The 14,486-nt window shown below is 47.1% G+C and overlaps 1 protein-coding gene across 1 annotated transcript in view; it reads left to right on the top strand.

The window, feature by feature from the left end:
* The window catches only part of LOC147707489 (CD109 antigen-like), a 943,435-nt gene that overhangs the window by 772,859 nt on the left and 156,090 nt on the right, over positions 1-14,486 (top strand). Inside the window, exon 26 of the mRNA XM_086926506.1 lies at positions 5,456-5,627. Coding sequence (XP_086782632.1) covers positions 5,456-5,627 — 172 coding nt within the window. The remainder of the gene's footprint in view (positions 1-5,455; positions 5,628-14,486) is intronic.

Consider the following 14,486-nt stretch of genomic DNA (forward strand, 5'->3'; position numbering starts at 1 on the left):
ATGTTATGAAGCAAAAATCTCCTCTGCGGCTAACAATCCCAGAGAAATCTTCTGCATAGCAAAGACCCTTATAGCTCTCCCAGCTCCCAAAACCACCATCTCCTCTGATCGGAGCAACAAATTTGAAGACTACTTTCAAGAAAGAATTCAATCTGTATATAACACGTTCCCGGCCTCCCCACTGCTTAGTGACCCTCCCGTTCCAACTCTTCCCATGAACCTGGACCTGATCACCAGGTCCTCAGAGGGTAGGTGGCACCCCTTGGAGAAATTCCCACTTATTTACCAGGCCCGCTCTTAAACAACTTTGGCCAGATAAAATCAGGTTCACCATGTGAACCGGGTACCCCCCATCAGTTGGACAAGGTCAAAGAGGTGGTACTACCAGCGATATTAGAAGTCCTAAATCTCTCCATTACGAATGCCCAGGTGCCACCTTTCTGGAAATAAGCCATGGTGAGAGCGTTTATGAAGAAACCAACCCTAAACCCAGATGTACTGCTTAATTACAGTCCGATAACTCTGGTACCCAGGGTCTGTAAGATTCTGGAAAGCATATCAACTCCAGCCTCTCAGCCTTCTTGGACTCTCATAATCTCTTACACCATTTTCAGACTGGCTTCCGACCCCTTTTGGGAACGGAACCAGTTCTCATCTCCTTAGTAGAGGAATCTAAAATGATTATGGACCAGGAAGGAGCAGTAGCCATCATTCTCCTTGACCTAAGTGCCGCGTTTGACATGCTCAATTTTGTTATCCTTCTGAACTTACTTAGGAGTGTAGGAGTCTCGGGGGAAGATATAGCATGGATCCAATCATACCTCAGTGGTAGAACTTTTTAAGTTTTTTCAGGAGAAGCTACCTCCAGGTGTTGAACTCTTAGGTACTGAGTTCCTCAGGGATCATCCCTGAGCCCTACCTTATTCAACGTATATATGAGGCCACTAGCTGATATTGTTCTTCCATTCAGGATAAATATTGTCACCTATGCGGATGACACCCAGCTAGTGATCTCTCTGAAACACCCGCACAATGCCCCTCTGACTTAGAAACTTGCTTGGAGAAGATAGCTACATGGATGCAAAACTCCTGCCTCAGGCTTAATGTTATGTTATGTTATGTTATGTTATGTTATGTTATGTTATGTTATGTTATGTTATGTTATGTTATATGCGGTTTTGTAGCGCACTCAATTACTACAATAGTATCCTGGCACGGAATGAGAGAAGAATGCTAGAGGCCAGAATGAGAAAAACAGAACTTCGACAAATCCGAAATCATGTAGTTGGGTAACCCACCCAACACTGATTTCAAACTGCAATGGCCAACTTGTCTAGGACAAGCACCCACCCCTAAACCCAAGATCAAAACCCCAGGAGTAAGGCTCGACAAATCACTTAAATTTGATCAACAAGCTGTGGAAGTAGCCGGTACGTGTTACGGCATCCTCAGAATGCTGAGGAAAATTCTTCACCTTCTCCCCAGTGGGGCAAAAAGAACGATGGTTCAGGCCCTGGTACTCTTGCACCTGGACTATGGGAACGCCTTGTATCTGGGAGTGCCCAAATCAACCATTAGGAAACTCTAAGTGGCCCAGAACTGCGCTGCCAGGATGCTGCTCGGAGTAACAAGAACTCAATCGGCGAAGCTATGCCTGAAAGCCCTACATTGGCTACCCATTCTGGAAATATTTAATTTCAAATCCCTTTGCATAGCCCACGAAACACTGATGGACAAAGGTCCTACCATTTTGAACTCCCACATCACCTTCTACCATCCCAGGAAACTCCTCCGCTACGCAAGCATGAGTCTGGCCGATATCCCCAAAGTTCACAGGATACTTTGTGGGGGCAGCTCCTTCTCGTATAGTACAGCCAGGCTATGGAATACACTTCCTTTGAAGCTACGTTCAGAGACCCACCTTCTCACCTTTCGAAAGCTCCTGAAAATGTGTCAATTTCAAAATCTCAGTTAGCTAGCACTGGCTGCCTCCCGATAGCTATGCGCTCTAGAAATGCTAATTAATAATAATAATAATATTGTAATGCATGATGGACTATTTTGGAGTTGAAAAATCCTTTTAGTCACTACACATTCAATAATATATCCCATGCATGCACTATATAGAGAAAACAAATGTTTTTTTTTTTCTACCACAGTAGGCTTGAGTTAATGGTTTTGTCAGTAATCAAGTGTGAACCTTGATCTTTAGATACCAATTTAATTTTTTTTTTTTTTACAAAGGCGGTCTTCTTTTTAGATTAAAAACAACACCATTACATCCACCTCCACAATTACCACCAACACTACCAACGACCCCTACCCTACTACAACAATCATTACGAATGCTATTACCACAGGCACCTTTTCTACCACCATTTCTACCATTACCACCACCATTACATATCCTCACAATTACCTCCTTCACCACTAGTACCACAATTATCACTACCATTATTACCACGAATACACCACCAACACTACCTTCACCATTCACATCCATATTCCCACTACTATGACCATTATTAATATCACTGCCACCACATCCTACATAACTCAATCAATCAATCAAGGCATTTATATAGCGCACTACTCACCCAGAGGGTCTCAAGGCGCTGGGGGAGGGGGGTCCGCTACTGCTCGAACAGCCAGGTCTTGAGTTTCTTCCTGAAGGCGAGGTGGTCCTGGGTCAGGCGGAGGTGGGTCGGGAGGGAGTTCCATGTCTTGGCGGCGAGGTAGGAGAAGGACCGTCCCCCTGTGGTGGCTCTTCGGATGCGGGGGACGGCGGCGAGGGCGTGGCCGGTCGATCAAAGCTGGTGTTTGGGAGCGTAGAAGTTGAGGCGGCTGTTGAGGTATCCGGGGCCTTGGTTGTGTAGGGCTTTGTGTGCGTGGGTGAGGAGTCGGAAGGTGATTCTCTTGTTGACCGGGAGCCAGTGCAGGTCTCTCAGGTGTCCGGATATGTGGCTGCGACGGGGGATGTCCAGGGTGAGTCGTGCTGAGGCGTTCTGGATCCGCTGGAGTCTCTTCTGGAGTTTGGTGGTGGTTCCGGCGTAGAGGGAGTTGCCGTAGTCCAGCCGGCTGGTGACGAGGGCCTGGGTGACCGTCTTCCTGGTCTCGGTGGGGATCCACTGGAAGATCTTGTGTAGCATGCGCAGGATGTTGAAGCACGACGAGTAGACGGTGTTGACTTGTCTGGTCATAGAGAGGGAGGAGTCCAGGATGAAGCCCAGGTTGCGTGCGTGGTCTGTTGGTTTGGGTGCGCTGCCTAGGGCGGGGGGCCACCAGGAGTCGTCCCAGGCAGAGGGTGAGGATCCCAGGATGAGGACTTCCGTCTTGTCCGAGTTCAGTTTCAGGCGGCTGTTCTTCATCCATTCGGCTACCTCTTTCATACCTTCGTGAAGGTTGGCTCTGGCGGTGGCGGGGTCGTTGGTGAGGGAGAGAATCAGCTGGGTGTCGTCGGCGTAGGAGATGATGTTGAGGTTGTGCTGGCGTGCGATGTCTGCGAGGGGGCTCATGTAGACGTTGAAAAGGGTTGGACTGAGCGAGGAGCCTTGAGGAACGCCGCAGATGACTTCGGTGGCTTCAGATCTGAACGGGGGGAGGCGGACTCTCTGTGTCCTTCCGGCGAGGAAGGAGATGATCCTCTCCAGTGCCTTCTCCTGGATTCCGACGTTGCTGAGTCGCTGCACTAGTGTACGGTGGCAGACAGTGTCGAAGGCCGCGGAGAGGTCTAGGAGGATGAGGGCTGCTGTTTCTCCGTTGTCAAGCAGTGCTCGGATGCCATCGGTGGCTGCGATCAGGGCGGTCTCGGTGCTGTGGTTGGCCCGGAAGCCGGACTGCGAGAGGTTGAGGGATCCGTTCGTCTCGAGAAAGGCGGCCAGCTGCTTGTTGACGGTCTTCTCGATGACTTTAGCAGGAAACGGGAGCAGCGAGATGGGGCGGTAGTTCTTGAGGTCGGTGGGGTCGGCTGATGGCTTCTTTAGTAGAGCGCTGAGTTCGGAGTGCTTCCAGCTCTCCGGGAAGGTAGCGGTGTCGAAGGAGGTGTTGATGATGTCCCGCAGGTGGGGTGCGATGACAGCGTCGGCCTTGTTGAAGACGTGGTGAGGGCAGGGGTCAGTAGGAGATCCGGAGTGGATGGAGTTCATCGTGCTGACGGTGTCTTCGGTGCTGATCGGGGCCCAGGCACGGAGGGTGATGGTGGGGGGCGGTAGTTCGGTCGTGGCGTGCGTTGGTTGAGTGCTGAAACTGTTGTGTATGTCCGCGATCTAGTTGTGGAAGTAGGAGGCGAGGGAGTTGCAGAGGTCTTGCAAAGGGGTGATGTCGTTGTTTCCGGCGTTGGGGTTGGAGAGCTCTTTAACGATGTTGAAGAGTTCCTTGCTGTTGTGTGCGTTGTTGTCTAGTCGTTCCTTGAATGCGGTTTTCTTGGTGGCGTGGATGAGTTGGTGGTGTTTTCGGGTGGCGAGCTTGAGGGCAGTCATGTTGTCCGGTGTTGGGTCTCTGCGCCATGTTCTCTCGAGGGCTCGGCAGTTCTTCTTGGAGCTCTTGGAGCTCTTGAGTTCGTCGGTGAACCATGGGGCTTTCTTGCTACCGGGTCTGCTAGGCGGGGTCTTCAGAGGGGCGAGGTCTTCTGCGCAGTCGCTGATCCACTACGTGAGGTTGGTGGCCGCCTGGCTTGGGTTCGTTGCGCTGGTGGGAGGGTTCATGCTCAGGGAGGTCGCGAGCTGGTCGGCTGTGATCTTGTTCCAGCTTCTGCGTGCAACCTGATGCTGGTGGTGGTGGAGGATCGTGGTCCTTCTGAAGCTGAAGTGGACGCAACTGTGGTCCGTCCAGTGGAGTCCGGTGGCGTGGCTGAAGGCGATGTCCTTGCTGGATGAGAAGACGGGGTCGAGTGTGTGTCCGGCGTAGTGGGTGGGGGTGGTGACCAGCTGCTTGAGTCCCAGGTTTATGGGGTTGTCCAGCAGGGTGGTGGTGTTGCGGTCGTTGTTGTTCTACCATCAACACCTACACCACTACATCACCAAATCTATCACCATTACCATTGCCATTAAAACAAGCACCAATACCACCCCTCCCATCATGATCAGTTCTCACTACTGTTACCACCACTATTACCACCATTCCTATTTTCACCACTACCACCACCACCAAACCCAATAGGTCTGGCTTTAAGGAGCTAACACAAGCAAACACAGGTATGTTCAAATGTTGTTTCAATGTATTAACTCATTACAGCCAGAACGATCTGCTTTGCCAGTCCTTTTTCCAATGGCTATTGTGTGTTCAGAGTAGCAGGGAAGTGGAGTTTTCATGATTATCTATATTTTGGATGAACCTTTGTGATTAACTTTTACAACGTTTAAAGTGAGTATAACTGATCTCAAAATCATTAACTTTGTGTATGTAGATGACATAATTAAACAAGCTGTAAACCTATTTTGTTAATATTTGTTTTCAGAAACACTACAAAGCTCAGGTGACAAAAGCTTTGGAATTTCTTGAAAAGAAATTTGAAGAAGGAATTGCCAGTAATTATACCCTGGCAGTTGTTACTTATTCCTTGTCATTGGCCAACAGCACCAAGGCACGATCAGCGCTGGATGTACTGCATGGAAGAGCAGAGAGAACTAGTAAGAATTCAATTTGTCAATATTTAGAACTATTAAATGTTCATTTTAGTTGTATTCGCGTTTTTGAGCAGACTGGAGCAGTTGATTTCGGCAGGAAAACTGGTTGTCCTAAATGTGCTGTTTTTAAAGAAGAGGACTTTCGAATCACAGTGCATAACCTTTTAATTTGCTCCAATCAATAAATCGACCACATGGTGCACATGATGCACAGTTATCGATCTGCACTGCTTGCCACTTCAGGCGGACATCATATTCTAGACAGGCCAGCGTGAAACAAAAGCCGCAAACATGGCTTCACTGTAAAACTGGACAAAGTTTGGAAAGCTTACCATGGCAATGGTAGGAAAAGACTCCTGACCGCACAAAGCGATTTCAAACTGTCTGGGCCCGCTAGAGGTCAGGATTTTCTACTCCAGGTTGTGCAATGGGCGGGGTATCCTGTTTTAGGAAGATGTGTGTTAGGAGATTATGGCCTGCGCTGCAAAGCTCCTTGGATAGCTATGAATCTCAGGCAGAGAAGGAAAAATGCCGCTGCCTGCGTCGAAAGCAGGGCGACAATGTGGCAGGCAGCGGCTTAGTGGAACATTCCCTTGCCAGTATGCCCACCTCTGGTGCTGCTTCATCCCTCTTGGGGCTTGAGGGGGGAGTGCTTGATGTGAGAGTCTCAATCAATTAACTCCCGGACAGGACCCTGCATAAATACCCGGGGGCTGCAAGGGTCATTCTCTGTGGGCGAGCCAGCAGTGTAAGACCACTAGGCCGTCTTCACATTTGTAAATGACTGGCTTTAGCGCAGACTCTTTTAGCCTCATAAGTGCTGCGCCCAGTCCAACGGCCGACGGCACCACTACCTCGGGAGTGCTGCCGTCGGCCGTTGGACGTTCCAACTGCACCTGCGCAATGGAACGTTCAGCACTGGAGCTGGACGTTCCATAGCTGCTAAGGTGTTAAGAAGAAGCACATCTGATGTTTACTTCACCGTATCATTGTTTACCACATTGGCTAGCAGCCAAATCCACATCGTTGCAATTAACAAATTCATACATGCTTGTTAACTTCGTCACTACCCCCCTCAAAAGTTGGGTACACAGTCAAGTGACAAAAGGAGCATATTCTCTCATACACAAGCGTTTCTTGGCAACACACTAACTTTGTTGGATTGGATTGGCTGCATGCCCGAGGCTAGACAATGCATAGGGAAAAGTCCTTGTGCGAATCCATCAGATTGGTCAATGGTAATCGGACTGAAAGGAATTGAATACATTTAGATCGTAGATGAGCCACTTAATCCTCACTGAATACAGGGAGTTGGTCTAAATAGGAATGCTTGGCCAGGTATTAATTCGGCATAATATCACCCAAACTTGATAATCAACGACACATCTTCAACACGGGACACTGTGCAAGGCTCAGCCGGGTTGTAAAATTGGGGTTTGGAAACTCAGACCTTAATACCAGACATAAGGCCTGATCTAAATTTTGGGGGGCACACTTTCAGCTGCTGCGGTGGCGGTCAGGTAAACCTCAACAGCAGGCATCCTGACTGCCATATTACAATATCGCCACATGACTGGTGGTGTGCCTGAAGCACATCATGGCGGCGGAATGCTGAGTCTCTTGTTAGAAGCTGTAGCCAATGCCGACCAAGCTGAAATGCATCTGGGCGTACTGTTTCCCTGCAGCACTGTCTGCAGGAGCAACAGTGTGCAATCATGAAGATGGCATGGGGGCACAAACAGGTATCACCAAGAACATTCTGGGCAAATCACTTAATCTCCCCATTCCTAACATAAATGAATGTGTCCTCTTGTAACGAAACTGGTGCTCATGTAAAGCGCTCTGATACCCGATGTCTCAGGTCTAGTTCGCGCTATATAAAACTCTAAAAAAAAAAGTCTCCAGGGCACACTCGCCCAAAACCTGCCTTGCCACCAACCTTTTCATGGCAGCGTCCGCCATAAAAAGATCAGTGCAGAGGCAGGTTGTGATCCTGACAGCAGTGCCCATGCCAGGACTTGCACCATTGACTGCTGCTCTCCCCACTGCTGCGGGAACTCAAATTTTGGGGGTGGTGGAGGACTGGAGTCGGTCAGATGGTGGTCTCACCGTCTGCTTTGTAATCAGGCGTTTGCACTGCCAGGTATGTGGGCTGTCGGACCACCAAAAAGCGACAGCAGTCCCAGGACTGCCAACAGCTAAATAAGGCCTTAGTAACCTTAATCACGTCCAGGCAGTACCATTCATATTCAGGGCACTTTTGCACTTGGTACGAACATAGGACATGTCAATCAGAGTAAATGTACAGTCGGCTTCTAAAGGAAATATAAGGGGTTGTTAGCCCTGACTGTTGTAACCCGCACCAGCATGGGGAACACAAGATGGGCAGGGACCTACTGGACACCCGATATTTATTGGGAAGCAGTGCATTTTTGCATTTTCTCAAAGGTAAGACGGATTTAAGACTCCAAAGGAACATCATATTAATGTGCCATTATTAACCTCACATCTCAGACAAGACAAAAAAAGTCAGATATTTGCTAAACGAGCTGGATTTTCCAGTACTTGTCTAGCTGCATCTAGGGGGTTAGGGAGGTGCTGTTTGGTGGTACTTGTTTATTTCCTTGTTTCCTGGCACAGAGTTCAAATAGCAATACAATTATTTGGAAACATCCATTTCCATATTTTAGGAACGAACAGGTACATTTGGGCACACATTTTATTCCACATTCCAACCACTCCCCTTCAGAGTTTTGCACTGTGCTGCACACGATTGTGTGGTGAGAATCAGCACTGCGACTCAGCCTCAACACATTATTGTTTTAGTATCCAGTCAATATGGACATATAAAGGATAAGTTTGCAATTTCAGCTTCGCATACTCCTGGTTTCGGGTAGGGGTATTACCCCTGTTGGAACACTACACAGCTCTTACTAGATAAGAACCATATCTTCAAATGGTCATCATTTGGTGGTGGGCAATACCGACTCTAGCAATGCACTGGTGCTATCTGGCACACAAACCTACTCTGCACCCACTTAACACTTGGCTCCAAAGGCAACAACTACAGGACTGACAATGGGTCCCTTGTTAGGGAGAGTATGTGTTAAAAATGGGGGTCTCTAGTTGGCATTGGTATGCACCCTGTCCTTGTAGGGACCCTTCCTTCTAGTCAGGTTAAGGGAGTTACACATCCAAGATAACCCCTGCTTACCCCCTTGGTGGCTTGACACGAGCAGTGAGTCCTATCTCAGAGGCAATTTGCAAAGCATTTGTACATAACACATACAGTAACACAATGAAAACACTACAAATGGACACCACACCAGTTTACAAAAAAATAACCAATCCTTAACTAAACTAAACAAGACCAAATTACAAAAATCCAACATACGTAAGCAAAGATATCACTTTTTAAAGGTTTAAGCAATTCTGTCCATAGATCTCTATGGGTAGGTTGATTTTAGCACAAAATATCTTTAATGTATCAAAATCCAAGACTAAATGCAGCCACAAAAAAGGGAAGCTTCAGAAAACAAAAGCGATGCCATGGTTCTTGATTCCCAGGGGAATGGAGGCGTCAGTTCTACTGCACGCAGGAGAAGTGAAGCATTGATTCCTTACTGCAAGAAGAAGTGATGTGCCAATTTCCAGAGGCGACTTCTTACTGCGGGGGATGCAGTTGAAACTTGGTGCACAGGTGCGATGCGTGAAAAAATCGGGGTTTTGCGGTCGATGCAATGACGAAAGAGGCGCAAGGTCAATTTCTACAGCCTCAGTGGTAATGAGTCGATTCCTTCAGCCGCACAGCAGATCCTGTATCGAAGTCAGAGCGTGAGTCTCAGACGTCAGAGGCTCAGTGCTCTGGAGTTGAACTGCGGCAGTTCGTCCAGCCATGAACAGGCGTTGTGTCGATTTTCAGCTGCATCGAGGTGATTCGTTGGTTTTTCAAATTCACATCAAGCTTGCAGTGTTGAAAACAGTGCTGGAAGGCTGAGGCATGGATTTTCGGTTCTTGAAGCAGTAAAACCATCTCCAAGAGCCCAGAAGTGCAGCTGACACCACTTGGCAGGTCAGGGAGTTCAGGGGAGCTACATATGAAGTCTCTGATGGCCCTGAGACTTCCAGCAGGAGGTAAGCACAGACAAGCCCATAGAGAACCTTGGAAAAGCAGGAAATTAAAATCCAGTTCTTTCACTGCCCACAGCCAGAAACAGCAACTGCTGGCCTACTAAGCAAAACAACACACAGCAAAGTGGCAGTACTCCTCCTGACAGCTCTTCTGCTCTTCTTTGCAGAATCCTCAGCCCAGAAGTGTTCTAAAAATGTGGGTTTATTTTTCCAACCCCTTTTGGCCTTCAAAGTAGGCATACTTCAAAGAAAGGTTTTTGTTGACCACAAGATCCTGCCTTTCCCTGCCTTGGCTACAGGGGGGTGAAGACTGCATTGTGAGATAACAGGCTCACCCCTATTCAGGTGTCAGTGACAACTCGTACCACCACTCCAACTCAGGAAGGCTAATCAGCCTGATTATGGGCTATCAGGATATGCAGGGGACACCTCAGCTCCCTTTGTGTAACTGTCTAAAGTGAATGCACAAACAGCGCCTGTCAGTCTAAACCATACTTTAATTATACAGGCATGCAACAACACAGAATGGTAAAGCAGGAAAATGCTTTCTAAAATTGGCATTTTCAAATACACTTTCTGAGTTCCGGGAGCGCAAACCCCAAATCTCTATCTATTCCCGATAGAAAGTTTCACTTGTAAGTTGTTACAAGCCAGCCCCAATGATATCCGATGAGGGAGATAGTCCTTGCAATAGTGAAAAATGAAATTGGCAGTATTTCACTTTCAGTACATGTGAAACACATGTCCTACTTTTCACATACACTGCACCTTGGTCATGAGGCTACCTTGGGCCTACCTTAGGGGTGCCATACTTGTGGTAAAAGGGAATACTTGGGCCTGGCAGGTGGGTTTAAAACTGCACTGGCGCACACTGCAGTGGCAATTCTGAGACAGAGTCACAATGGTACTCATGTGGGTGGCACAGCCAGTGCTGCAGGCCCATAGAACCATTTGATTTATACTCCCTTGGAACACACAGTGGACTTTACTAGGGACCTACCAGTAAATACAATATGCCAATCATGGATAACCAATATTAATCTCAATTTTCACAGGTAGCACTTGCACTTTAGCACTGATCAGCAGTGGTAAAGTGCCCAGAGCACACAAATTAACAAAAACGAAGTCCAAAACACAGTCCAAAATACAGGAGTGCAGGCAAAGAGACAAGGGAAGCAATGCCAAGGATGCAGGTCTACGTTTACTTTAAATGTAGGACGACCCAGTCACATAAGTAGGCTTGACACATGGAATCAACCCTTGGTTCTACCTATGGCAGTACTCATCTCTCACTTAACGCAACTACCCCTATCAGGCAAACTGCTGCTTTGAACCACAAGATAGGCAGCTTTACAGCCATAGCCCTCTGTCTGGTCTAACTGACCTTCTATGGTATGTCTCTATTTCACCTGGTGGTACTGCATAAGGATAAGAGATCAAACTCTAAACTTTTGGCTTTGTCAATGTGGGATAATGAACAGATTCGTTGCCAAATCCTATACACAGAATCACACATATATATTCTGTGCATGGCAGAGTATACCAAGTAGAATTGGGATTATTGGTGGGAATAGTAATTTAAAATCTATCCCCATGAGACCTTTTAGAAAGTAAATCAGTAAATAATTCATGACACTTAAGGAGCAGTTCCTCAACAAGGGTCATTCACAAACAAAAGTAGCCACCCCAATCTATCTCACATTCAGAACATGAAGAATGAGCAGCGCAAACGAAGGAATGATTAATGCAAATAGATTCTGTCACTTCACCTTTGTCCAATGGCTTTGTGTCAGTCTACTCCCTAAAACAAAAGCTCCTGCTGGCAGCACAGGCAGATTAGTACGCCACAACTATATGAACTAGCCACAGTTGGATCATTAGTTATGGTCACCATCTATATAAATGATCTGGGTGACCAGGTTCGCATTTCATGAAGATGGTAATAACATTGTGTGTAGGGGGTCTGTTCTGGTGGTACGGATGCCAATCACAACAACTTTAATCAATGTGCAAATACAACATGGGTTATGTTCACTGTAGATAGTAGTACAATTCTAGGGAACATATGGCAAGCAGGGGTGCTTAGCAAATGCAACAAGAATTACTTCAGAGATATAAGGTTATAGGTAATGGTGGGGGGCCTCAGCAAAGCCTTTTGCCAACCCTGAGGCTTGGCGGGGTTACAGGGTGATCCAGGACTTTGGTGCGAAACGCAACAACAAGAAGAGCCCATAGGGGTTTCATGCCAATACCTCGAGTCATTACAGCAGGAACCTGAGATGAAAGCAACGGCACCCCATTATTCCCTGGGGCAGTTGTAAGCCTAAGCAACTGGTGGCTTGCCTGGTAATGCTCTGCCGCTGGGCATTAGCTCTTTTCCTGGTCTATGGGGTCCAGATGTGGTTTGAACCCACTAAGATTCAACACCAGATGTGTGTATTCCTGATCCTCATTGGCTAATCAAGGGGGCAGCCAGCTTAGGTCACATCATCACTGTCTACCCCCGGGATCGCCCGTAAGGTAACCCATTACTGTACCAAATAAACCTTTAACCTAACTTTCCCCAAACTAAACTGCTGTGGTCTCAGTCATTCATGTGCGGACTTTTCCTTTGCATTAATTTTTTCAGTGTAATTTAGTGAGTATGTGCGCAGGGTTAAGGGATATCTGTTCTATGGATAGTGAGGGTGTGGAAGGTGGGACTTGGTACATGGGAAGGAAGAAAGTCGTTGAGCAGTGGCAGCCCACCTACTTCCCTAGGTGGCCCTTCTTGGCAGAGAGAATGGTTTCCTGCTGCAACCAAGAAAGGATAAAAATGCAGCGCTGTATCTTTTTTCTTGATATTTTGCAAGTTTTGCACTTCACAATGCTTGTAAAGTATAATAATATATTGAGTTGCATGACATCAAGGGTAAGCGCCCACGTCATGTGCGCACCTTTTGGACTTGTGAACCCAGACCTAAGAAACCAGACTTAAGGCCCCAACCAAACCTATCATCATTGCAAAAAAGAAAATCACCCTCCTCATAAAGGCCTTCCTTCCTGACATAAAATTCCCAAGGAGCACTTTTCACTCTGAAAGAGATATAGACCCCTCCAAGTATATTCAACCCTTCTCAGCCCGCCACTGAACATTTACTATGGAACTTTATTCCCACTCAGATCAACACACCTTGGCACATTGGAAGAAGTCCTGTAATATGGACAGAGTAGGAACTGGTGCGACAAAGAAGTCACATGTTGCAAGCCTGCCCCATGCAGAAAATTAAATTAATCAGTAAATAGTGTCAAAAAACCTCAACACAAGCCAAGGTTTGTGTTGACATTTGAAGATAGGATAGTAGTGAACATAGAGAAGCCTTAAAGTCACATACTATGGATACATAGAGCCACATTAAATTATGCAAGCTTTGATATTCCCCTGACTCATGCTATAAGTGACCTATTGATTTCTGGTTTCACCTTGGCCTGTGACCAGTGTTAGGAGTACTGGGATGGTTAAATGGAGTGTATTTCGGAGACTGACCACTGCATAATGTTCAACTTACGAAGGGTTGGCAGAGGGAGTTAAAAGTGCCCTTGTGTGAGAAATTGGGTTGTTGATTGACTGGGGTATTAGCCCTGGTGAAGCAGCAACCACAATTTTGCTCAGGACAAGGCACAAGCCAACTTGAAATTAACCTGTGGTCACTTCTCTGGTAGCTTGGCACACACAGTCAGGCTTAACTTATGGCAATATGTAAAGTATTTGAGAAACAATTCAAACAATAATTAAGTAAAAACACCACACACAAAAGGATCCCACACCAAGTTAGAAATATAGGCCAAAAGAACAAGAATCAATCAGTTGAACCAGAGATATTAACATTTAAAGATTTCTGTTAAAAATATTGCCAAAAAAACATAAAATGACAACTGTGGACATATGGTTGCTCTGGAATGGGACAAAGTCACAAGTTCAGGCCGACCGTGATGGAGCATGGGTCTGTTACAGGGAGCCAGTTAGTTTTGCAGAGTACCTTAAATGCTGGTTAACAGAGCGCTGCAAGGATCAATTGCATAAATGCGTTGCGCACCCAAAACGCTGGGTCGGTCCTCAAGTGTGATTAGTCTGCAAGGCGAGGGCCTGCTTCATCATTGAAGACCTCGTCCATGGGGCTTGCGATGAGGTGCTCAATCGGGACGATGTGTCGGTTCCAATGAGCTGTGAGTCTGCTGTGCAGATTTAGTCATTGTCGAGGTTGACTTCGAAGAGGGTTGCGAGGGCAGACGCCGGGAATGCGTCACTCAGCGGTGAATCCTATATGGCTCCAAAGGAGAGGCAGGTCTTTGTGATGGGTTCAATCCACGCAGCAGCTGTGATACGTCGGTTCCCCCTGGGTTTGTGCCATGCTTTAGAGGAGATGTGTCAGTTCCGCTGGATCCAATGACTGTCAGAGCCTTCAGTCCCCTTCCAAGGGTCAAGTACTGGGGTTGCACCACTTGGCAGGGTGAACTTACTCGACTCACAGAAAGCAGAGTCCAGGTGCAAGGTTGTTGGATGCCTGTTATGTCCCCGAGACTTCAGATCAGGAGGCAACCCAAATAGCCCTTGGAGTCATTGTGGTATCTGGGTTCAAGAGATTCAGGTCCAGAGAAAGATTGCAGCATATTTTAGTAGATATGGTGCATTTTTTCCCTCGCCCATTGGCACAAGGCAGCAGAATAACTTGGGTGCAGCATTGCCTTGTG

Source organism: Lissotriton vulgaris, chromosome 6, assembly GCF_964263255.1.
Source record: "Lissotriton vulgaris chromosome 6, aLisVul1.2, whole genome shotgun sequence".
Classification (NCBI taxonomy): Eukaryota; Metazoa; Chordata; class Amphibia; order Caudata; family Salamandridae; genus Lissotriton; species Lissotriton vulgaris.